Source organism: Symsagittifera roscoffensis, chromosome 7 (genome assembly GCF_963678635.1).
Source record: "Symsagittifera roscoffensis chromosome 7, txSymRosc1.1, whole genome shotgun sequence".
NCBI lineage: Eukaryota > Metazoa > Xenacoelomorpha > Acoela > Convolutidae > Symsagittifera > Symsagittifera roscoffensis.
In genome coordinates this window covers 48,781,971-48,808,850 of record NC_087068.1, presented here as the reverse complement: position 1 = coordinate 48,808,850, position 26,880 = coordinate 48,781,971, and the positions used below count along the sequence as shown (strand labels likewise).

The window sequence follows — 26,880 nt, the reverse complement described above, 5'->3', positions numbered from 1 at the left end:
ATTAGGACAAATTTTTAAAATTATTCATTTTTAGTTTCAGAGTTTGAAAATACTTCTAGTCTAATTGCTTAGTTTTAGAGTTCAACTGAGATTGGCTAATGGTTGTTAAGAATCAATCTTTTTGTAAAATTTTAAATAAAACAATTGTTAATTACAGTTTCATTGTCATTTAGATTTTTTATTGTAAAATTCGCGACAAGGTCCAGCACTTCCGATAAAAATTTCTGGAACACAATTTGAAACCGGAGTTTTTGAAATAGGGTTTCTCCGAGATCAGGGTTTTGAAAATGTAATGGACTGCGACGTCAAGGGCAAAAGACGACAAAAAAGCTATGAAAACATGGTAAGGAAACCCATTAGCATAGGCAGAAAAAATTCGACGATCAGTTGAGAGTATCTAATTTCCCTTTTTTGAAGCGCCAAGTTGATACAAGTTTATGAGTTGCTGGTTGTATTTTTGATAAAACCGTAGAATGTTTTGCACAACAAGGAAAAAACTCACAAATCTAATCTGGAACTTTTGTTTGAATCTGTTTCATTTAAAAAAAAAACGTGCAACTCTTAATCAGCTGATACTGAAAAATGAGAAAAACATCAACAAATTACAACTTGCCAAAATCAAAAGGAATCTGATAAGTGATCATTTGTATTCTAAGATCAGGTCAAGAGGTGGGCAACCCGGCCAGTTGTACGATTTAGCTAAAATACAAAAGGCAGAGATGTGCAGCTCGTAGAGACGCCAGCAAGGTACGTCAGTATTTTGCGCAGCTCATATGAGAATCATAAAAAAAGATTCGCTAGTTTGTTTGAAAATATTTATAAAGCGAATTATGGATCAAAAACTAAAAAGTAACGAAGAAAACAATGCTTTAGATCCGGATAAAATTAATATCTCTTGATAGAAAAAGTTTTACAATAAATTTCCCTTGAAAAAAAAGCAACTAAAATTGCCATACAGAAGCTGCACAGACATGAGTTTTGCGCAGCCATGTGTACTCATTTATAGTATTTCCATTTTGTCGGCTTAGCACTGATGCTTTTCACGAAGGAGTTCTGAAATATCTTTGATTAAGAGTGTTTGAATTTGCTTTGAAACAGGAATTACCGATGGGCTGGCTAAAAAATCAGTCGATGACAAGAATTTTTTGGGCAGGTGCTGTTAACAGATCGAAGGGACTAAATATACAGATCAAAGCTGGTTGAATGCGAGAGATGACAAAACTGGTACTTAAAAGCGGAAAAAAATTCCGGTGGTGTGTAAGCATCAATAACCAATTTAGTCTGGTATTGCAAAAGCTACTGCCGAGCTAAAAGAAATCACAAGGATAAACCACAGATGATTTTTTGCCTAGGTATCAGAATGATTTGTGAGAACAATCAAAAATGAGCCAAATTGTATTCTTGATGCCGCCATTTTTTTCCATCCAAATCTGCAGTTCACTCTGCAGTAATCTAATCTAAACGAGAAATTGCCCTTCAAGGTTTTCATCATATATGTATCACGAGAGAAGAAGGGAACCTGCAATTGATATTACAAACCAATATATAATCAGACTATATTGAATAAGAGCTGCATTTCCTTTCAGTACAAACAAAGTGTATCCAAGGCACTGCACATTGAGTTTTTAGAAGTAGATTTAGGTAAACGCAGCTTAATAAGGCTATTGAAACTAATTGGGCTCAATGACTGACAAAAAAATTGTCTTGAAAACTAGTCCGCAAAACTGGTAGCAGGCGCCCTGTTCGAAGTCATGGAGGACAAGGACCAAGCCCTTGACACTATGAGGAGTTATTCTACTCAACAACAAAATGATTTGACGCCTCCAAGGCTGATGAGTGATAGTGTAAATATAGAGTTAACAGAAGCCAATATTTTGCAAAACAGGCTACTAAGTCTAGCCAATTCAAGTAGTTTTCACCACAAGGAAACCATAATAATGTCTACGATCGCCGAGGTCAGCGTTTTCTAATGATCTCAAGTCATGAATGGTTTTTAGACTGTCTTGTCTTGCATGTACTTCCAAGTAGGCCGGACACTTGATTTGAGGAACATAAAAAATCAGACCTATGGGTACGCCTCCATCCTTATAGCAGGGAAATGGCGAAGAAGTTATTTGACAGGTCGAACAACCAATCTAATCAGTTAAAACTGGAGTCAAACTCTAATAGAAAAAAGAAGTTGGACTTGAACACGCGCAAGGAAACTAAAAGCAGGAAGTTGACGATGAAAATTGAGTACCAAAATATATTGGTTTAAAATTCAAAAACGTATCTGTCTAAATCCAATTTCTAACTCAGAAACATCGGAACCAATTCACTTTAACTTTCAAAAAACAATTTACACAATAAAAGTGTTTTTAATCTAAGTGAATAGTTTTAGAGGCCAATTGTGATTGAATAATTTTTTGAGAAGATGGTGAAGATTCGAATTTATTGACAAATAATGTAAATAACACTTCTAAATTGATGTTTTTTTTTGTCATTTAGGTTATTTCTTTGTAAGGTTAAGGATGATGCAAATAGTTGCGACAGTGTTCGAGGTTTTTAATCTTATTAAAAAACCCTTCCTTCATTCTGACAATTAATAGGCTCTGGTGACAGTTGTCGTGATGTTTTTGTCAAGAGTCCTCGACGTATTCGTATCAGTTTTTAGTTCTGGATATTAGTTGTCATCTCATTGAAGTCTATTTGCTATTTGCTTTTGCGGCTTCTTCGAACTGTTTCCATGTTGAAGCATTTCTAAATGTTCGGTCGACATAGGTGGAAGAGATTTGGAGCAATGAATTGATATTGACGCTAAAACTATTACTCCGAACTGCAAACAAAACACCAATTTACAAATAAAAAATTACACGTTCATTAAGAGGCCAAACTGTGCATTCTGTGCATTGTGGCGGATTCCACGACAGGCCAAAGTCAGATTTGTCGCGGAATCCACATCATGGCTACTTTTCTTTGATCTTTTTTGCTGTTATGGCTTCCACAAACAAAACTCAAAGCACTGTACCGCTCGAAATCCCTCCAAAAACAGACGAATTTGCGGAATCCGCAGCCGTAATTGCGGAATCCAAAACAGTTTGTGGATTCCACAAATAAACAAAAAGACATGTGTAAAACTAAAGTGAGCTGTTGCGGAATCAACAACTGTAAGCGGAATCTGCAAAGTGTAAGTGGAATCCGCAAATTGTAAGTGGAATCAGCAATTTGTTTGCAATTTCTGTTTACATATATGTATATATGTAGTAGCGTTTAAAATTATATATTTTAATTACATGATTTGATTTCACTAGAATAGGAATTAACTGGATCGGTTTTTGAGATTATTAGAATCCCAAGTACTGACCAGTATTTGGGATCGATGGAATCCCAAATACTGATCCAATTTGGCGATATGCTGTGTTGCTGTATGCTGTGTAAGTGTGCTGTCAAAACACTGTACCGCTCGAAATCCCTCCAAAAACAGACAAATTTGCGGAATCCGCAGCCGTAATTGCGGAATCCAAAACAGTTTGTGGATTCCTTACACTCTCAACGCATACACTCTCAACCCATACACTCTCCATACACTCTCAACCCAATGACTACAATTATCGAATTTATTTGGCGTTATAGTTCCAAAATCAGTTTTTGGGATTGACGCAACCCCAAAGAATGACCTAATTTGGCGATATGCTGGGTGTTGTATTCCACTCTCAACTCAATGACTTCAAATATTGAATTTGTTCGGTGTTGTTTCCAAATTACTAAAATATGACATCCAGCAAGTTAAGGAACCAATGTTTCAAGACTTGTTCGTGTGAATCCGCTTACAATGATTAAGTCCTTGCTTTTAAATTCCGCATTGCTGGAGATAAGAATTCCAGCTCGAGCTTTTAATTGTTCATATGCAAGTTCAGTATTGAACAAAACTCGGAAGCCACTTACAGTTTGCGGAATCCGCTTACATTTGCGGATTCCGCTTACATTTTGCGGAGTCCACTTACAGTTGCGGAATCTAAAACTAATAGCTGTATTCGCTTGTTGCGGAATCCGCGACACAACAAATATGCCGACAAACTTCACGTTACACTCATATGTAAGCGAAATCCATGGAAATTTTGTAAGTGGAATCCACTTACATTTTAGTAAACGTTTAAAGATTAGTTTTTGGAATCCAGACAGAACCTACAGACACAAAATTGTTCGCCTATCCAGTGCACAGTTTAGCCTCGTAATGTTCCAAAATCAAAAAGTAAAATTGAAAACTATTAAAATTTAAAAACTAAAATGATAGTAGATAAGTGTAATTTTGAAATTTAAGTTAGATGGTATAATCATATTATTATTATCAACTTCCGAAACACTTTTTTATGAGTTTGCAAATACCATCAAAAAACTCAAATGTTTTTCTTTCTGACACTGCTCCGATAGAAGTGCAAATTGGTATCATAATGCTGGATTTTAGCTCTCAATCGAGCGGTTACGCTCAATGCCAACACTAAGTTCTTTTGAATCATCCGTCAATGAGAACTTCTAGAAGTCTCACAATTCTGATTATTCTTTTTCGAGTATACAGAACCTGACGTGACTTGTTTTTGTATGGCTACGATCAGCTGATAATCATCTCTAAATCTTTCCAATTATATTCTTTGTGGTTTTCAAGTTCAAATAAAACTACTTGAAGCCATTTATTGAGTAGTCGTACTCTTCCAATGATACAAAAGACGCATCTTACACCCTATGAAGGTTTTTTTTATTATTTTACCCAGAAAACTTTTCATAAAGAATCAATTGATTGTGAAACATTCTGACACTTAGTGGGCGCAGAATAAAAACGTATCAATATAACTTTTTTTTGAACATTTCAACCAATCAGGATTTTCAGTGGATAGAGGCTCTAATCAGAAGGACGTTATCGAGATTTCCTGGAAAAAAATTTGTCGAATCTGAAGTCATCTGATTTGAAAGTATTTAAAAGTAATTAAAAAACACAAGATTTGAAACAAAACACTTTTTTGACAATTTGGAGAAATATTAATCGCAGAGAAATCAATCGCTTGAAGAACTTGTGGTATTGGCTCATCATTGAAGTAATTGATTTTGTTATAGACTGCAGGCTATTATCATCATCCGAATTCTTTTAGCTATCATTTGATAAGCCCGAAATTTTGGCTTGAAGATTTCGGTCCAAAAGAAGTCGCAAAATTTCTCCCAATGTCGCTGAGCAGACGACAATTTTTCCACAATTGAGAAATTTTCTGAAACATAGCGTTCTTGTTGTTTCGCTTACGGTCTATGTCATCAACAAAATCTCAATGAATGAAAATTGAGGCAATTTATCTCCACATCTTTAAACATAGAATTACTCGTATTCAGGCACGTTGAGCCATCTGCGATCGAGTCTATAATGTCCTTCCGCGGATCAATTTTTCTTCGTAGTAGTTGAATAATAAATAAATACTAAAAGATTTACTAAAGAAACGAGTAAGCAAAACTCGCAAAACTTGGGTCGGTTGTTAGATCCCTTTGTTTCAGTTAGTAACTAAAGTTAAGCTTAAGTCTCATACTAGATGTTATCAAAGTTCATAGTCGATCTGGTCCTAAAATTAAAATGACATTTATATGAACAGATAAATTTAAAGGGGTTGAGTAAATAAGTATAGATGAGTTATAAAGGGATAAACAACTGTTGCTTATGCAGCGGACTGGTGTCCCTGCTGAGTTCTCCTTTTCTAACCTTCTTCAGATTCTCCCGTGATTGGTCATTTCTTCGTTTCAACTGTGATGCTGTCAATGCCGATCGTTCCAAGTGTTGTTTGTCTAAATAATCAGAATTGTTTATAAACTTATCCCGTAAAATTTTAATTTCGTTTTTTGGTAGTCTGCAAAATTTTTGGTTTATCCCGTAAAAATTTAATTTCGTTTTTTGAAATGGAGAAACTTGTATAGTTTTCTGCTTATTCCACCGTAAATCTCGCATTATGGTACTAAGACATTATTTGATCGATTTATTGTTTTCTTCTAGCAAAATTAACCCCAGTCTTCTCTTTATGGTTTGTATTGTTCGCCTTACTAAACCGCAACCTCGATGGTCACCCACCGGACAGAATTTTTGTTCGATATTAAGGTCAGTACAAAACTTTTTTAGTGTTTTCCCCTTAAATCCTGAAAATTGATCGGAGCGTATTGATTCCGGGATGCCATGTGTGTCTATATATGATCTCAAGAATTTCACCGTACACTTTCCACTTGTTGATTTCGTAACTTTCACCGACGGGAATTTTGAGAATCTATCTATAGCTACTATGAGGTAGATCTTTTTTCCTCTGTGGTTTTCTATTGGCCCCGCGTAATCTAATTGTACTTCCTGACCTGGCCGCGTGAGCAGTGGCAGTGGTTTTGACGCATTTTTTGGAATAAGATGTTTTACATTCTTACCATATCTGGTGCAACTACGACACTCTTCCGCTAGATTCTTTAAGTCCTTGTGCATATGCGGCCACCACAAGTATTGTGACACTCCTAACATAGCCTCTTGACCCGGATGTCCCCGGTGAATCCCTTTGAGCACGGCTTGTCTCAGTTGAAGAGGAACCACTAGTCGGTTGTTTACCAAAATGCAATCGTCTTGCACCGCCATCTGTGACCACAATGGGTTCGTGTAAGGTCCCATCAACTCGAAGCCCTGTTTATCTCCTCTCTCTATGACTCGTCTGAGGCGGTCCATCCAGGTATCTTCAGTTGTTAGTTCCGCCAGCAGACTTCTATCAAACAATTTCGATAAGTTGTCTAGTGCCTCCTCCTTCTGCTGCTTCTGCAGCTTCAGTTTGCTGGATGTTTTAGGTGGTTCGATGGCACATACCTCTTGATCGCTCTCGATGTCCTCTGTGGTTGTCAAATCTACCTCAATTACTTGCACTTCACTCAATCTCTTCTCATTCGACGTAGCTGGTGTGAAGCTAATCGGTCCTTGACTTTATTCTGGAATGTCTCTAGTTTCCTCAGTCTTCGCCACTAACTCCCTGTTGATGTTCCCGGGTATGTTTATTTCTCCCCCAATCAGCTGCCAGAACGAAAGTAGTTTTTTGTCCGCCTCTTTTTGTTGCTCTGGTTGGAGTTGCCATTTAACTCGTGATGGCTTTCTTGTCTCACTGTCCGAACTATCTCTATTTTTCCTGCCTCGGCGAATTATTTTCCTTGTGCGTTGTAGTGTTTCCGTGACTTCCTCTTCTTCAGAGAAAAAGTTTGTATTTGACAACGAACGATTCCATTTCGGGTTCAGAATGCTCTCCTCTCTATCGTCATTTCGCCAATTCTGTGGTGTATCGGACCTCCAGTCGTATGATCGATTGAAATTTTCTGACATCTCGTTCCCCGAGTCTGTTTTTTCTCTATTCTGAATTTTATTGACGGATGAAACTATTTTCCTTTTCTTTGGGTACGACTGTTTGCTGAGTTGAATTGACGAAAAATTGATTGGTTTCTCTTGAAATGTTGTGTTTAGCTGTTTTGGCAGTCGTGAAGATTATTTTCTCTCGTTCCGGTCGAGCTTTGTTCGTTTTTGACCGTTTTGGTTGTCATGGCAACCATTAATCGATGACTGTTTCGCAACATTCCTTTTACAACATTCTAGAACATTTTCGAGCGACCCAATGCCTTCTACCCTACTGTTCATGCAGTCTAATGCTTCATGAAACGAGTTTATTGTTGCCACTACAAACTTTTCGTCAAATTCTGAGTCTGGCCAAGGATCATTAAGAGTATCACGCGATACGTAGTTGACTATACCCATGTCCCTCCCCGGAATGTGAACTGTTTTAAATTGATATGGCAACAATCGATCGACCCACCGGGTCAATCGAGATTGATAGGTCTTATTAGACTTATTACCATCTAACGCTGATGTGAGTGCTTTGTGATCTGTTGCAATGGTAAATGGTTTACCTAAGAGGTTATGTTTGTATCTGTCTACTGCCCAAACAACTGCCAATAACTCCAATTCATTTGTTGAGTATTTTTTTTCTTGTGAATTTAAAAACCGGGATGCGAATGAGATTGGAACCCTCAAACCTTCCTCTTTTTGTTGTTCCAACGTAGACCCCAAGCCATCATGGCTTGCATCACACTTTAGTGGTTAGTTTCACGGTTAGCGTCGTAGTAGTTTACTTTTGTAATGTTCGCTACTGCAGTTTTTATGGCATCAAATACCACAGTGTGTTCATTTCACTCCCCCACTCGAACTTTTCTACTGGTAACATCATGTTTTTCAACGTTTTCTTTTGATTCTCTTCTTTGAGGAGTGGCCTCAGTTTCTCAGTTAAGCTTGCCGCGTTGTGTATAAATTTCGCTAAGTGATTTATGCTGCCCAGAAATGATCTCAATTGTTTAGGCGATTTTGGTGGGTTTAAATTTAGGATCGCTTCGGTTTTGGTAAATTTTAAACTGACCCCTAATTCTGAAAGGTGATGTCCCAGCCAGTTCACCTGTTGTTTGAAAAATTCACATTTCGATATTTTCAATGCCAGGTTTTCATCATCCAAGTTCTTAAGTACCGTTTCCACCAATTTTCCATGTTCAATTTCATTACCCTTCGACACGATAAGAATGTCATCCAGAAAACAAAATGTGTTCTTGGCGTGATTGATAGTTTTGTCCATGGCTTTTTGGAATTCAGCTGGCATGTCTGCTAATCCATAAAACCCTGTAGGAATTAAATATGTTCCGGTAGCCTTTCCGCCAACAATATTAAAGTTACGCTGTTTAGCTGTGTCTGCAGCCAGTTTTAATTGGCTATACGCGTACTTTAAGTCTAACACCGTGAAATAAAGTGTGCCACTTTTGTTTTCAGTAACAATTTGACTTACTACATCAATGAGTTCATCGACGTTGGGTATCTGGTACTTATTTTTGAACAATTGTCTATTTATTGGCTTCGCGTCCATCGCCAATTTTATCGAGTCGTCCTTTTTTACTGTTATCACAATTGGGGCAATAAAACAATCGCTTGTACATTTGTCAAGCTTTGTGATATGACCTTCTGTCAACAGTTTTTCGATTTCTTTCTCGGCCTTATCCTGGATATGAATTGGAATTTTTCTCCCCTTTTCTTGAATTGGACATAGGGGGTACTTAAATTTCGAACTTATAATCTGGATTTTTGAAATTCCTTGTCTCTCAAATAAATTTCTGAATTTGTTGAAAAACTTTTCCTTCCAACCTTCCGACTGCTCGCACATGAGTACGTCAAACATGGTAAATTCTTTTGGAGCTGGTTTTTGTGTAGTGACTATCCACACTTGTCCTTGTAGATCCAAACCCATTATGCATCTGGTGTTGCGTTCTGTCACAAGAAATGTAGCTCCTTTCACCTCCCAGCCTGCCGACCGAAGATTCGTCTTCAATGCTCCCAATGCACAGATCGGTTGTTTGTTGTAATCAACGAATTTTGTATGTAAATTCAGTTTTTCCGACGGAATGAATCTTACTTTGTTTGATTTATCCATTATTTTCTTTGCCGTCGCCCAATTTAGGAAAGAGACTGGAATTCCAGTATACACCGTCAGTTGTATTATTTGATTATCTATTCGTACCATAGCCTCTAGTGATTTTACTCTTTTCAGCTTTGGGTCTCGAATTGAATCGATTTTCTGGACTTGCATCCTTTCTCCATTTGATTTCTTCCTATTTTCACTGATTCGGTCCTTCACATATTTTGAGATTCTTTCGTTCTCCGTCTGATGTTTTTGTATCAACATTACTTCAAAATCGCTACATGGCCCAAAGCTTTCGCTTATCTGATCACACTCCTCTACGGATCTGTCCGATTCTTCCGCAACCTCACTTACTTGTTGAGATCTACACACTTTTGCAAAATGATTGGGTTTACCACAATTCTTACAAGTTTTTCCCATCGCGGAACAGTTTTTCAAATTATCTTGATCGAATATCCTTCCACATCTGCTGCATGTTTATGCTTTCATGTTGGAATTTCCGTTGCTGTTCTGTGGTTTATTTGTTTCCCTTTTATTACATTGATTATTTTTTGTTCCTGTCGAATTCCTAACTGCCATCACAGGTTCTTGTTTTATTCTCACTCCAGAATTATAGTTGTTACTTGTTCCTCCTGTAGCTGCTGCATTTGTCTTTTGAAATGCCATTGTAGTTAATTTGCTATGTTCAAATTTTATTGCCCTCTTCAGGACTTTTTCTGGATCTAGAGTTTCAAATGTCAACGTGTCCTGTAACGTCATGTTTTTCATTTTCGAAATGAATAGAACACGAACTATCTCGCTCTCCAATGTTCCCAATTCTGATCGAGCTGCTTGCGCAGTTAGCGCTGCATGAAATGCCTCCACTGATGCCCCTGATTCTTGCATTCGTGTGAACAATTTATATCTTTCATATGTTACACACTTTACCTTTTGGAACGAGGCTTCTGCAAGTTCTGTGATTTCCCTGAACGACAATTTGGATAATTGGACATGTGGATTCTTCTGTAGAATCATTTCTTTCCTTCTGTACCAAGTGACAGAAATAATCTGGATACCAGTTTCTTTTGCACTTCGTTGTAGAAAACATTGTGAACAACCCTTGGGCCTCTTGTTCTTCTCTCCTTATTTTCCAGCATTACTCTATCTCTAAGATTCCTAACAGTCATCGCAGCTTCAGTCTCTCCCTCTCGTGGTGTCTCTGGTCGTGGAGGGGGTTCTTCTAATATGTCCTTTGGTTCTTCTAATACAACCTCTGGATTTACGTTTTCTTTCACGGTAACTGCCATTAGAAATTATTCAAACCAAATTTTAAACTGCCACGGAGGATCTAAATTCGCTGACGCCCAAAATACGGGTATTCCCATATCCGTCCGATTGTCCTGAGCTGCAAATCCTGCTGGCTGCGCGATGTGATATCCTATGCGGTATCGTGGGAAGACTAGTGATAATTCAATAATGTTTTCTGAAGTATTGAATTAAGTTTTCTTTTCTTTTCTTTTTAATTGGTTACTGAAGATAAATCAGAATCAAAACTCTGAGTTCTCAACCGTGTGTCAATGTCACTTCGCACATGACCTTAGACACACCATAATATTAATAACTATACCACTGCAGGTTGGTAGTACATAAATCAATTACTGCTATTGCAGTAGCAGTATGACAATGTTTGACAGACAAAAAATGTCGTTTTCACTATCTTAAATACCAACTTTCTATTTAACAACACATTTTAAACGGTTTACGATTTTTTTTGGAGAACTCACCTTTCTTAAAGTTTTTTGGGCTTTGTGAGGGGCTCACTTTGATATAATTATGTCTGTTATCGACTGGGTGTTTTTGGCGTAATTTTTGATTAATTAAAAAAGCCAAAATTACCCATTTTTGGGGTAAACTTCTGGTACCGAATTTCTATAAAACAAATTTCACCATATTAACCCTGCCAAAACTTTAAGCAAGTTTTGTCTTCATGAGTTTTCAACTAAACTCAACCCAATTTGAGAAAAACGCGTTTAAAGTTTCAAGTTTAGCGCGTTTTGTCCGGTTAATTTAAATCAGCACTGTATAACTACTGAAATAAAACTAGAACGGTACATTGTTTTTCACAATTCTTCTCAAGCTCTCTCGAAAATTCCCCTTGGATCATTCAGCTTTTTAGGTTTTAAGATGGTAATTTTTTTACAAAGTTCTTAAAAAATAACTAACCGATCGAATCAATCAGAGTAATTTTTGCTCTTCATCATGATTTTTTATCACCGACAATGGGTCTTTATCGCCAACTTATTTAAAAGCTTACCCGTTCCTTTGGATTAATCTATGTTTCTGGAGTGCTGGAGGTATTTTTCGTTTAATGAAATAAGTCAATGAACCCTATACGATATTTTGGGGATTTAAGTTTCGATTTTCGAAGAAAGTCACGGAATGTTTTCTTTGTAGTCGGTGCGACATTTTGTCTCCAGACTTTTTAATTGTTTGATCAGCAAAGTACGAAACGCTCAATAGTTTTTAAAAAATTTCATCTGTGACCTTCTTTCAAAAAGTTATGATGGTTTGAATTAGAGGCTTTTATGACGATAACAACTAAAAGTGGGATGAACAACTTCTGACATGTTTCGTCTTTTTAAAGTGTAAAATCATTCCAAATTGAACTGATGTCAGCCATTTTCCATATCATACTAGTTTCAGGCGTAAAATAATTCACTTTGTTTGGTACTTAGGGCGTGGAGATAAAAGTGAAAAAAAAATGTAAAAAGCAATATTCAAATTTTTCAACTTTTTTTGACATATTAAAAAGAAATCAAAAAGTTTTGATCAACATTACGGGGCACACCCTGCCAAATTCAAGATTTCCTCCTGGTACGAACAGTTTAGTTTGAATTTTCGCTCGGGTCAATTCCACTAGAAAGAAAATAAAGCTGTAAATTTTATTTCTCATGCATATTTGAGTCATTCACTTTCTTCAGTATGGCTGCTATAATAAAACTTGGATACTGTAATTGAGTGATTACTTCAAAGTGAATCCGAATATGATATAAGAACAGAAGATTGAAAGCCAGGGGCGGCTCTTGGATTTTTTCAAGGTGGGCGGAATTTTATACAGTTTTTTTAGGTCGACCAAATTAACTTTCCGGACTCTGAGCTCTACCAAATTACGATTAGAAAATTAAAGCGCCGTTAAAAAACTTTAAGTGTAGACCAGCCAAAATTGAATGCCCTAAATCAGTACCAAAGAGGCGACCCTTTGGGTGGTGATAGGGTCCAATACCCGGAGGGCGCAAGTCCGCCTTCTAGCCCCCGCTAAATACAGCGCTGTTTAAAACGACCTTAAGTCTATCAGATTTGAAGTTTACAAACATCCTCATTAAAATCACCGAACTGTGATTCCGTTTTAAAATTGACTATTATTAGATGAAGTCTTCGGGATATTCGATTGGTTGCCAATCAAAATCAATTATTGTTATCCAACTTCCAAAAAAGCGACAAACTACTTTTTTATCCGCATAACAGAAATAGCCTCCGAGAGTTAATTAGTTTTCCAGTGATCTGACTCTGCTTTAGTTCCCAGTAGTCCCCCTGGAGTGAGGGAATGCAGAGGGGGACAGGAGGAATGCGTTCCAGGTGGTGGTTCCGAACTTGCTCTCGATGGAGTTGCCGGCTGCCAAGTAGCAGGCCACCGAGTCTCCCGCATTCATCTGCACTATGGCCGAGTTAGTCATCTGAAAAAATATAATTAAAAAATGTTAACTTCCATGCGTATTCCATATACTTCCATGCGTACAGAAAATTGTATGAAATCTTTATGATAAACATTTTTCCATATATGAAAATTGTATGACTAAAATGGTTAGAAATTGTTTGAAAAACATTTCCTAAGAACTTCTGGTATGCTGAAAGATTCTGGGAAAAAAATGCTTGTTATACAAATATCATATATGGAAACTGTATGACAAGCAATTTTTAGCTAAAAAGTAAAATTTTGTTTTTGAAGTGCTCTCAATGAAGCAAAAATGCTCCTAACTAATTAAAACTTGATTACAAACAATTTTCGAAAGTTTTGTAAAAAGTTTGCTTTTTATGGAAAAACGCTTGTCATACATTTTTCGTATATGTATCACCAGACTGTATTAATTCGATCATATAGCCGCAGAAATAAGTCCGAATCTTTTTCCAATGATTTTTTGAAATTGTATGAAAATTGTTTGACAAGCAGTTTTCCATAAAATTGATGAATGGAATTGTATGATAAGCATTTTCGGTGTATGGAGGTCAACCTGGGTACCGGGATTTTCTCGAAGGGTGATAGATTTTCAAAAAGTTTTCGAAAATTTTAACAAACTTTTTTATTTTGACCAACTGAAATTCTAAAATTATGTAATGATCCTATTCTACGTTACAGTTGAATTTTAAAAGAAACAACCGGCAAAAAAAAGACATTTAAGGTCAATTTTTTGAAAGGTGTTGACTGCAGTCTAGTGTTTTTCCGCGCTTCCCCTGAAAAATTATTTAAAATTTTAAAGATATTTGTATTAAAAAAATTTAAGGTGGGTTTATCAAAAGATTACAAGAAGTGAGGCTCTTTGGGCGGGCAGGCGGGTCAAAGCAGCCAACAGCCCACACCTTCCCCTATTTCATTTCTGCTCGTGCTATATCTACCATGCCATACTATGTCAAAGAAATCCATGGTTAATTTGAAGCTAACATGCTGCCGGCCAAAGACAGCTTAATACTTCTCAAGTAAACAGGTTTGCTCTTCAAACAATAGAACCATAGAAAATCAAAGGGTGCTTTCATGACTATAGGAGACGCTATCACAACAAAAAAAAGCTTCAGACCTCTATAGTTCGAGCGGCAAACGAGCCTTGCTGGCCTAATGGTGCTCTCTCAAACGATGCATATTTGTTGTGTAAAGTTATATACAACACTCTGTACCTAGATATCGTTTGGAAACAGTTTGCCATTATTATTATATAACTCATTAGTATGCCCTAACTGGACATAACATATATGACGTAACATATATTAGTATGACATAACATATGCTCCTTGTTAGGTTCGCGAGGAGATCAGTTTGTGCGTACCATAATGAGGGGGACTTTCTGTGCGCCAGTGGTGGGGTATCCCATGGACTGCAGGGCGAATTTAGTGAAGCCCCCCGAGACTACTCGGACATAGAGGTCATCACTCATCCTGCCCACAGTGAGGGTCATGAAGTACAGTCCGGACACTGGGGCTGTGAAGTCACTCCGGCTGGTCCTGTTGAAGTGACCGCCCACGTTCACATCCACCTAAACAACTCCAAATGCCACCATGATGACAAAACTATACATCAACTCTTAGGTACCCGAGATTCCATGGAAAAAAAATTGATTTTCAGGGGAAGCATGGATTGGTCGAGGTGCTGCAGAAAAGGAGACATACGGTTAAAGTGTAGGATCAAGGATTTTCTTGAGGGGGGGGGGGGGGGGGTGGGGGGGGCAGATTTTCAAAAAAACTGTCGAAATTGACAATTTTTGTAAAAATTGTCACTTTTTACTAAGTGTGAAGGATTTTGTTCAGTTACGTTGTCGAACTCTATCTTCTGTTCTCTCTTTGGTCTCTTCATCGACGAGTCTTTGGACACTGAGAATGCCACCACCTCTGCCATCCCATTGATGACTCCTATGCACATGCAGATCATGGTCAATACATAAACATTGATATTTGCCAATAATTGCAGGCCCAAAAATATTTTTCGAAATTAAATTATTTCAAGGAAGCTTAACTGGTTTTAAAGACGGTAACGTAATTGTAAAAAATAACAAATTTATTTTGGTGGTCCTGTCTCATTAAATTTCCAAGCTCTCTTGCAACGCTAAAGATATATTATTCGCTTCAATTATGAACCTTTGTGAGGAAATCAAAAAACCAATATTGGGCCCGATTTGGAATAATTTGGATTAAGAAAACCAGGTTTTTCAAAAACAAACCAATAGGTGGATATTCGGAATACCTAAGGAACACGAGCTCAGATTGTGAGTGTTGACCACAATCCATGGGGAACTGAAAAAAGTTGTCCGGACCGTAGGGACCACAAAAGTTCGGGTCCAGACGAAGTTTACAAATTCCATTCCAACTGCGGCGACCAAAAAATCCTGATTGAAACTGTGAAGACTATATTTCATCTACCATGCATAGTGTTGAAAATGTCCGCATAGTTTATGCATTTGAAATCACCGAAACAGTGTTTTCATCATTGATCAAATATTAGAATTCGTGTTTCTTGTTTCTTAATGCTTATCGCTGACTGGTTTTATATTTGAGTGTGTTTTAGTTTTTTTCTTCTTTTTGTTTTCAACGGAAAATCAGGTTCTATGCCTCAGTTTTATATTTGGGTGTGTTTTAATTTTTTCCTTCTTTTTGTTTTCCACGGAAAATCAGCTCCCACAAATAATCATTGGACTTGGTTCAGTGATATATCAGATTAAAACCCTTTTAGTCGGGATTCGAAGCACATTTCCCACTGTTGAGAAAAACCGGTTTGAAATTTTTGATTTTTCGTCTAATTTCGAGCCAGTGAGCATGCTTTTATTAGCTTATTTATGCTTATTTCAAGCATCAAAAAGATAGAGTTATACTCGAATGAAGTTTAGTTGGAGTAATACTTTTTGGAGTTTTCAGCTTCATGTTAGGAATCTAAACTTTAAAGTTTAAGAAAACATTTGAAAAATTAAAAAAAAAATTAAAGTTGTTTTTTTTTTCATTTTTTTTGTTTTCTTGTTAATTGTCTTCAAAAATTAATTTCCAATTTGCGTATTTTACAATGACTGACGAAAATGCCTAAGTTCTACTTTTTTTGCTCAAATTTTTTGTCACACCACGCCAAAAAATGACACTACTTTAAAAAAAAAGTTTGTTGTAATAATTTTTTAAGACTGGTCGGAACATTCTGTGATATCCTTACTTTAAATGCATATAGTGGTTTTGACAAGTGTTTTCTTTTTAATTTTTAGTTGATAATATAGCAGTTTATATCAAAGCTCTTCGCATGTCAAAATTATGTCACGCAACAAGTGTGCAAACAATTAAGTTTGCGGCTAAGTAATTGCTTTCCGAGCGGCCATGCTCAAGATTTTGGGTATCTTTCATTCAATGTTTCTGTATATCTAGTTCGCACATATAATTTAAAAAATCAAAATGGGTACACGTGATAAAAAAACAAGACTGCTCGTATCAGTAGTTGTCTGACTAACATTCATCAGCAAGGAAGAAATTTTTTGGTAAAAAATTAATTTAAAATTCGAAACAATTTTTGAGTTTTTTTTGCCATATGTATTTCTTAACTTCGCTTATGAGCGCTAATGCGACTATAAATACAAATTAATATATTTTGTTTCTGGACAACATGAGTTAGAGCAAGTTGCTCGTCTCAAATTAGTTTGGAGTGATTAAATTTGCAACCTATGTTTTAATTGTACAACTCTATCACGCGTTAATTGTCCCATGCTGTGTAAGTTAGTTCCCAAGTGAAACTGCAAAAGCGAAATTTAAAAATAATACTAAAATTTTCTTGTTCCGACTTTCGATGCGAAAGTAACGGAATATTTGTGCTCGGGGTTTTTCTTTGGACAAACTTCGACTTTTAACTAGCCATTTTTGACGGAATTTTTTCAAATCATTCGAAAGTTATTGTTGTCTTGAGAATCATTTTTTGCAAAGTTATGGGAGTTTAAAGATTGCCATTTTGGGCAGTTTGGGACAATTAACGCGCGATATATTTCGCGCTATTTACGCGTAAGCGGATATTTAATCCGTCTTAGAAATCGTTCCAAACTGGTTGAAAGAAGCTTATTTGCCATAATTGATTTGTTAAAAGGAGCGAAGTCTATCTTTTTGTACTAAATATGGCGTGTGGGCAGATGAGTTTCATTAAAAAATTCAAATTTTAGAAAAAAATTTATAAATTTTATTACGTTAAAATTTTTTAGGTTATTAATGCACCTGAAACCTTAAAAAGCAGTCGGAGCACTCAGGGCTTCGACCTGATACGAGCAGTCTTGTTTCATTTTGAGCTCAAACGAAAGAACAAAATCTCTCAGTCGATAAAAATAAAATTTGTCATAAAGTAGTCTGTCAATTCAAATATTCTTGAAGAGAATAACAAAAAATCGAAAAAATATTTGTGCCTGGAGTGTTTCTTAACAATTTTTTCTGGAGTATTTTAGACAAATACTCTGAAAAATCATGATTCCTTGCACTAGAAATTGAAGCTATGTTTGAACTGCTACCATTTTTTGTAATTTTGATAATTTGGGTGCTTCTTTAAATTTGCAAAATAGGCCATTTCTGGACAATTTAACAAGGCAAAGCTGTCTCACAAGGTGTAGAGCAATTACCGAAGTATTCCGGCCCAAACTTTTTTTTATTTGCTTTGAGAGAAGCTAACTTATTCATATGTTATCTCCTGATTTTGACCGCGCGATGGTGAATGGGTAAGTGAAAGATTTCAATATTTCTATTAAACTATTTAAACCAAAAACTGTGAATGTAATAAATTAAAGAATAAACAATTTAAAGATAATTTTTATTAAAAACGTTATTATTTTGTTTTCAAAGGAAATGGCGAGATTAAATACAAAACTGCATCATAAATATTACAGGTTGTCGGGTCAATCAGGCCTTTGCGCTGATCTGGTCTGTCTTCTTCCAATTAACTTTCAATTTTCCAAAGCTGCGTTTTATTGCAGTGCAGACAAATCTCTTTGTACGACGCTTTGAAAAATTCCACTGCCTTCTAACTTCGTGACAAAAATTTTTTTGTTGATTTTCAAAAATCACAATTTTCAAAAAACTTAAGTTTTAAACTTTCGTTCTTAAAGCTTTTTATTCAAGAAATCCCACATATGATGTGTAAAGAGTACAATCCAAAATACACGTTGATATCTTCGCATATAGAAGCGTATCAACTAGTCCAAAAAATTGCCGCAGTTTAGTTTGCAAGCATTTCTGAGTTAGAATATTTCGCCACTTACTCGATGAAAGAATGAAACAAAAATCGCGCGTTAACTATCCCTTTTTGATAAAAATGGCAACTGTCAAACCCCCACAATTTCCAGGTGATGTATTGCGAATCCCTTGAACAGTGCTGGTGAAAAAACCAAAATTTGTCTCAGTAACCAAACAGCATAAATAGCTCAAAACTGTCTCCAAAAACTGGAGCAAATATTTTGTGTACAACTTGATACGGAAAGGGATCAAAATTTTAGAAGAATGGTATTAAAATGACTTCTTCTCTTACACTGCTTCTGGAGGACAATGCAGCAATGTTGAATCTAGTCTGTAATTTTAATTTGAGGGATCGAAAAAAATAATCACGCACTGTAGTTTTAGTTTTAAAGATAGTAAAATTTTGTACTAGTTTTTGGATATGAATAAAACTTTTTCTAATCGATGATAATCAATTAGAATGGAGTATGATATGATCATTTTTAGAGTGGATTTTGGTCAGTGTATACAGTGTATTTGAAAATTGATTTTTCTTTGTTTTCGATTTTTTCCTGTTGCAATTTTCCTAATTTTCGTTTTTGCTGGTGGACTTTAATTACACTCTCCGTAAATCAGTCCCTCCTTGTCGACATTTGACCCACCCCTCGTATGACCCACGTACCCCCATGAATACCCCGGGGGAGATCAACGTGAGCGATTTTAAACTAGGGGGGGTTTGCGGTATCGGTAAACGATTTTGAGTTTGGTGATGTAAAAAGGGATGACTTTAATGGGGGCGGTAAACAGGGGACAATGAGGTCGGTTGAACGCATTGGAGTTTGGTGAAGTAAAAGGGGGTGGTTTAGTGGGGGCGGTAATCAGGGGATGATGAACAGGGGATGATGAACAGGGGATGATGAAGACAGGGGATGATGAAGTTTAATGAGGTCGGTAAACAGCGGATGGTAAACAGGGGATGATGAACAGGGGGGGGGGGGGCGGTAAACAGGGGATGATGATTTGGGTGCTTCTTTAAATTTGCAAAATGGGCCATTTCTGGACAATTTAACAAGGCAAAGCTGTCTCACAAGGTGTAGAGCAATTACCGAAGTATTCCGGCCCAAAAATTTTTTCTATTTGCTTTGAGAGAAGCTAACTTATTCACATGTTATCTCCTGATTTTGACCGCGCGATGGTGAATGGGTAAGTGAAAGATTTCAATATTTCTATTAAACTATTTAAACCAAAAACTGTGAAAAAATAAACAAATTAAAGAAACTTTTTATTAAAAACGTTATTATTTTGTTTTCAAAGAAAATGACGAGATTAAATACAAAACTGCATCATAAATATTACAGGTTGTCGGGTCAATCAGGCCTTTGCGCTGATCTGGTCTGTCTTCTTCCAATTAACTTTCAATTTTCCAAAGCTGCGTTTTATTGCAGTGCAGACAAATCTCTTTGTACGACGCCTTGAAAAATTCCACTGCCTTCTAACTTCGTGACAAAAATTTTTTTTGTTGATTTTCAAAAATCACAATTTTCAAAAAACTTAAGTTTTAAACTTTCGTTCTTAAAGCTTTTTATTCAAGAAATCCCACATATGATGTGTAAAGAGTACAATCCAAAATACACGTTGATATCTTCGCATATAGAAGCGTATCAACTAGTCCAAAAAATTGCCGCAGTTTAGTTTGCAAGCATTTCTGAGTTAGAATATTTCGCCACTTACTCGATGAAAGAATGAAACAAAAATCGCGCGTTAACTATCCCTTTTTGATAAAAATGGCAACTGTCAAACCCCCACAATTTCCAGGTGATTTAATGCGAATCCCTTGAACAGTGCTGGTGAAAAAACCAAAATTTGTCTCAGAAACCAAACAGCATAAATAGCTCAAAACTGTCTCCAAAAACTGGAGCAAATATTTTGTGTACAACTTGATACGGAAAGGGATCAAAATTTTAGAAGAATGGTATTAAAATGACTTCTTCTCTTACACTGCTTCTGGAGGACAATGCAGCAATGTTGAATCTAGTCTGTAATTTTAATTCGAGGGATCGAAAAAAATAATCACGCACTGTAGTTTTAGTTTTATAGATAGTAAAATTTTGTACTAGTTTTTGGATATGAATAAAACTTTTTCTAATCGATGATAATCGATTAGAATGGAGTATGATATGATCATTTTTAGAGTGGATTTTGGTCAGTGTATACAGTGTATTTGAAAATTGATTTTTCTTTGTTTTCGATTTTTTCCTGTTGCATTTTTCCTAATTTTCGTTTTTGCTGGTGGACTTTAATTACACTCTCCGTAAATCAGTCCCTCCTTGTCGACATTTGACCCACCCCTCGTATGACCCACGTACCCCCATGAATACCCCGGGGGAGATCAACGTGAGCGATTTTAAACTAGGGGGGGTTTGCGGTATCGGTAAACGATTTTGAGTTTGGTGATGTAAAAAGGGATGACTTTAATGGGGGCGGTAAACAGGGGACAATGAGGTCGGTTGAACGCATTGGAGTTTGGTGAAGTAAAAGGGGGTGGTTTAGTGGGGGCGGTAATCAGGGGATGATGAACAGGGGATGATGAACAGGGGATGATGAAGACAGGGGATGATGAAGTTTAATGAGGTCGGTAAACAGCGGATGGTAAACAGGGGATGATGAACAGGGGGGGGGGGGCGGTAAACAGGGGATGATGATTTGGGTGCTTCTTTAAATTTGCAAAATGGGCCATTTCTGGACAATTTAACAAGGCAAAGCTGTCTCACAAGGTGTAGAGCAATTACCGAAGTATTCCGGCCCAAAATTTTTTTCTATTTGCTTTGAGAGAAGTTAACTTATTCACATGTTATCTCCTGATTTTGACCGCGCGATGGTGAATGGGTAAGTGAAAGATTTCAATATTTCTATTAAACTATTTAAACCAAAAACTGTGAAAAAATAAACAAATTAAAGAAACTTTTTATTAAAAACGTTATTATTTTGTTTTCAAAGAAAATGACGAGATTAAATACAAAACTGCATCATAAATATTACATGTTGTCGGGTCAATCAGGCCTTTGCGCTGATCTGGTCTGTCTTCTTCCAATTAACTTTCAATTTTCCAAAGCTGCGTTTTATTGCAGTGCAGACAAATCTCTTTGTACGACGCCTTGAAAAATTCCACTGCCTTCTAACTTCGTGACAAAAATTTTTTTGTTGATTTTCAAAAATCACAATTTTCAAAAAACTTAAGTTTTAAACTTTCGTTCTTAAAGCTTTTTATTCAAGAAATCCCACATATGATGTGTAAAGAGTACAATCCAAAATACACGTTGATATCTTCGCATATAGAAGCGTATCAACTAGTCCAAAAAATTGCCGCAGTTTAGTTTGCAAGCATTTCTGAGTTAGAATATTTCGCCACTTACTCGATGAAAGAATGAAACAAAAATCGCGCGTTAACTATCCCTTTTTGATAAAAATGGCAACTGTCAAACCCCCACAATTTCCAGGTGATGTAATGCGAATCCCTTGAACAGTGCTGGTGAAAAAACCAAAATTTGTCTCAGTAACCAAACAGCATAAATAGCTCAAAACTGTCTCCAAAAACTGGAGCAAATATTTTGTGTACAACTTGATACGGAAAGGGATCAAAATTTTAGAAGAATGGTATTAAAATGACTTCTTCTCTTACACTGCTTCTGGAGGACAATGCAGCAATGTTGAATCTAGTCTGTAATTTTATTTTGAGGGATCGAAAAAAATAATCACGCACTGTAGTTTTAGTTTTATAGATAGTAAAATTTTGTACTAGTTTTTGGATATGAATAAAACTTTTTCTAATCGATGATAATCGATTAGAATGGAGTATGATATGATCATTTTTAGAGTGGATTTTGGTCAGTGTATACAGTGTATTTGAAAATTGATTTTTCTTTGTTTTCGATTTTTTCCTGTTGCAATTTTCCTAATTTTCGTTTTTGCTGGTGGACTTTAATTACACTCTCCGTAAATCAGTCCCTCCTTGTCGACATTTGACCCACCCCTCGTATGACCCACGTACCCCCATGAATACCCCGGGGGAGATCAACGTGAGCGATTTTAAACTAGGGGGGGTTTGCGGTATCGGTAAACGATTTTGAGTTTGGTGATGTAAAAAGGGATGACTTTAATGGGGGCGGTAAACAGGGGACAATGAGGTCGGTTGAACGCATTGGAGTTTGGTGAAGTAAAAGGGGGTGGTTTAGTGGGGGCGGTAATCAGGGGATGATGAACAGGGGATGATAAACAGGGGATGATGAAGACAGGGGATGATGAAGTTTAATGAGGTCGGTAAACAGCGGATGGTAAACAGGGGATGATGAACAGGATGGGGGGGGGGGGGGTAAACAGGGGATGATGATTTGGGTGCTTCTTTAAATTTGCAAAATGGGCCATTTCTGGACAATTTAACAAGGCAAAGCTGTCTCACAAGGTGTAGAGCAATTACCGAAGTATTCCGGCCCAAAAATTTTTTCTATTTGCTTTGAGAGAAGCTAACTTATTCACATGTTATCTCCTGATTTTGACCGCGCGATGGTGAATGGGTAAGTGAAAGATTTCAATATTTCTATTAAACTGTTTAAACCAAAAACTGTGAAAAAATAAACAAATTAAAGAAACTTTTTATTAAAAACGTTATTATTTTGTTTTCAAAGAAAATGACGAGATTAAATACAAAACTGCATCATAAATATTACAGGTTGTCGGGTCAATCAGGCCTTTGCGCTGATCTGGTCTGTCTTCTTCCAATTAACTTTCAATTTTCTAAAGCTGTGTTTTATTGCAGTGCAGACAAATCTCTTTGTACGACGCCTTGAAAAATTCCACTGCCTTCTAACTTCGTGACAAAAATTTTTTTGTTGATTTTCAAAAATCACAATTTTCAAAAAACTAAAGTTTTAAACTTTCGTTCTTAAAGCTTTTTATTCAAGAAATCCCACATATGATGTGTAAAGAGTACAATCCAAAATACACGTTGATATCTTCGCATATAGAAGCGTATCAACTAGTCCAAAAAATTGCCGCAGTTTAGTTTGCAAGCATTTCTGAGTTAGAATATTTCGCCACTTACTCGATGAAAGAATGAAACAAAAATCGCGCGTTAACTATCCCTTTTTGATAAAAATGGCAACTGTCAAACCCCCACAATTTCCAGGTGATGTAATGCGAATCCCTTGAACAGTGCTGGTGAAAAAACCAAAATTTGTCTCAGAAACCAAACAGCATAAATAGCTCAAAACTGTCTCCAAAAACTGGAGCAAATATTTTGTGTACAACTTGATACGGAAAGGGATCAAAATCTTAGAAGAATGGTATTAAAATGACTTCTTCTCTTACACTGCTTCTGGAGGACAATGCAGCAATGTTGAATCTAGTCTGTAATTTTAATTTGAGGGATCGAAAAAAATAATCACGCACTGTAGTTTTAGTTTTATAGATAGTAAATTTTTATACTAGTTTTTGGATATGAATAAAACCTTTTCTAATCGATGATAATCGATTAGAATGGAGTATGATATGATCATTTTTAGAGTGGATTTTGGTCAGTGTATACAGTGTATTTGAAAATTGATTTTTCTTTGTTTTCGATTTTTTCCTGTTGCAATTTTCCTAATTTTCGTTTTTGCTGGTGGACTTTAATAACACTCTCCGTAAATCAGTCCCTCCTTGTCGACATTTGACCCACCCCTCGTATGACCCACGTACCCCCATGAATACCCCGGGGGAGATCAACGTGAGCGGTTTTAAACTAGGGGGGATTTGACGGTATCGGTAAACGATTTTGAGTTTGGTGATGTAAAAAGGGATGACTTTAATGGGGGCGGTAAACAGGGGACAATGAGGTCGGTTGAACGCATTGGAGTTTGGTGAAGTAAAAGGGGGTGGTTTAATGGGGGCGGTAAACAGGGGATGATGAAGTCTGTTAAACGTAATTAGTTTTGAGCAAACTGTCTGCTGAAAAATCGAAATTTAGTTCTAAAAAGGGATAACAATTTGTTATAATGGTTTTTGTTTCAAAATTACTTGATTACATTGAATTATCGTGCCCAAAATTCAGGGTAAGAATGGAATTTAGTGATTTTTTTCTTCAAAAAAATCGATTATGTAAGATGACGTTATAATCAATTTTGTGATCTAAATTTCATATCCATAATTGATTGAAAATGTATTACTTATCTATGAAAATTGTTATAATAGATGGATCAACTGAGCAATTGAGCTATCTCCTCCAAGCAAAAACAATAATTCGCTACAAAAAGACGTTATCAAACGCAAGCAGATGGTTGGATGTATTCAGAACACGCAATGAATTGAGTGTGACCGGCTAAAACCTAATTCATATCAGTGTCGAAAAAAGTTTTCGAAAAAGAAAAAATCGGAAAAATAAAAAAGGGAGTTTTTGTTTGGCCGACTATTGCCTCAAGGAAAGCAAGTTACTAAAGTTGGTGATCTATTCTTGTATCTGAATACAGGGGCGGATTTAGGGGGGGCGGGGGGGCGGACGCCCCCCCTCAGGGATTCGACCCCCTGCCGACCCAAAGGGTCCCCCCTTTGATACTTTTTCAGAAATCCATTTTTGGCAGACCGACCCTAAAATTTTTCTAAAGGCGCCTTCGGCGCCAATATATACTAACTTTGAGGGGGAGCGCGCGCCAAAAAAAACGCTGTTTTTTATCAAAATTTTTCAAAAAGTGCCCAAAAACGGTTTTTTTTACTGTTTTTTCAAAAATTTGCCTGCGGCGCAGAAAATTTTGCCAAAATAGGGTGCTTTGGGAGAGCTCGAAAAATCAATTTGGTCGACCTAAAAAAAAAAAAAAAGGTCGTCAAAATTTTGGAAAATTTTTTGAAAATCCGCCCCCCCCCTCGAGAAAATCCTAGATCCGCCCCTGTCTGAATACCAAAAATTGATCTCCGCAGCACTTTAAAAAATTTTGAGCTTTGACATTGTAAGTTTTGGTGTTGCACATTGGTTGGGGAATCTGGCTCACAATTTCACCTCATTCAAACTCTTTTCAAATGTTTATAAACATGTCTCAAGTGCCTATTGAGCTATCTCCCCCCACACGAGAATGGGTGGGAGATTGCTCAGTTGATCCTAAAAGATTAATCTCCATTTTTCTGATGCGCAGGATTGAGTTCTGAGAGCCTTTGTTTTTCTGATAAATGTTTTTTTGCAGTCGGTAGTAACAAGATGAAAATTTATAACGAAATTATTAATTGCACAGAAAATTTTGAGAAACTGCGATAAAATGCCCGTGTTGATGTCATGTTTTGGTCCAAAACTTAGGAGCGCTCAACAGTCCGTAAAATCCACCAGTTCCGAAATATAAAATAATGTTGAAGAGAGCCAAAATTTGATGTTTTTTGGCGCTGTTGTTCTTCGGCAGTTATACTGCCTGAAAATTTGGTTTCAGAGAATTAAGATTAAAGATAGGAATCAGTTACTTTTTACTCTCCTCTAGCTTCGCAATAAACCAGTATATCTCTAGATCTATTGAGACTATGACATATAATAGTAAGAATAGGATTGGTATTGGACTAAGTAGTTGCACGAAAAATAGGTAGCGTGACCAACAGACGGTGTACCCTATCCAAAATTACTCTATGAGAAGGCAACCCCGGACCTAAACTGAGTTTCGGTAGCGCACGAATGAATCAACAAAAAAAATTTAATGCTTCAGTCCTACCTGGCGGTCCTCGGGGCCCTGGAAGACCTGGGTTTCCATTGATGCCAGGAACTCCTGGGATACCTGGAGATCCAGGGTTTCCACTGACTCCAGGAGCTCCCTGCGGGCAAACGCATTGGCTAGTTGGGGGTCTTACGCCACTAAGTGTATCCGTTGGATAGTACAAGTTGCCCTGCTGATTGCTTCCAGAGGAAAACAGCGGAGTACTTTCTTTGTACTTGAGGTAATCATCATCGCGGTCGGAAAATTCTGGCTCTTCTTTTTCCTTTGAGGACTTTGAAAAATCCGCTATTTTGATGCAAAACAGAAAACTCAGAAGAACGGCCAGTTTGTTCATTTTTCCGTAAACAGTGCTACGTATACCAAGAACCAAGTTGTTCGAATAAAACCATTATTATGAAGAACAATTTCAATAACAAGAAGATATTTTCTTACCTTTAAGTATAAACATAATGGTTTATTGCTGGAACTGGATGATTTCAGTGTGTTTCATTTACGTGTTACATGAATCTGTAATAAAACCTTCGAAACAATTAGCAGAAAAACATTAAAAACTTCTTGTAGGCTGAATAAAATGGAACAACTCTCTTTTCCTGTTTTTAATAACAAGCTTGACACGAAAGCACGAACGCAGGTAATTAGTCAAAGACAAGGGTTTGAAACAAGGAAAAGTTGGTGATAAGTCAAAAAACATATGACCTAAGAAGGTTCCAATAAAAACGTTACTGTTTTTTAAC

General features: G+C 36.7%; 2 protein-coding genes across 4 annotated transcripts in view; both read right to left on the bottom strand.

The window, feature by feature from the left end:
- Window positions 1–26,880, bottom strand: part of LOC134851528 (la-related protein 1B-like) — a 424,232-nt gene that overhangs the window by 190,892 nt on the left and 206,460 nt on the right. The gene's annotated exons all lie outside the window — the stretch shown is intronic.
- Window positions 12,334–26,593, bottom strand: LOC134851375 (complement C1q tumor necrosis factor-related protein 5-like). Its single transcript, XM_063867432.1, has 4 exons — window positions 26,144–26,593; window positions 15,028–15,125; window positions 14,546–14,752; window positions 12,334–13,183 (listed from the first exon to the last, which is right to left on the bottom strand). The coding sequence occupies exons 1-4, from the start codon at window positions 26,478–26,480 to the stop codon at window positions 13,022–13,024; spliced, it is 804 nt and encodes a 267-aa protein (XP_063723502.1). The 5' UTR covers window positions 26,481–26,593; the 3' UTR covers window positions 12,334–13,021.

Bases quoted from the DNA above. Each gene is read 5' to 3' on its own strand.
- LOC134851375 (XM_063867432.1), bottom strand. From the start codon at position 26,480: ATGAACAAACTGGCCGTTCTTCTGAGTTTTCTGTTTTGCATCAAAATA. The intron at 14,753-15,027 runs GTAACTGAACAA...GGAGTTGTTTAG, and splicing joins AGAAGATAGAGTTCGACAAC to GTGGATGTGAACGTGGGCGG. The intron at 13,184-14,545 runs GTACGCACAAAC...ATATTTTTTCAG, and splicing joins AGAAAGTCCCCCTCATTATG to ATGACTAACTCGGCCATAGT.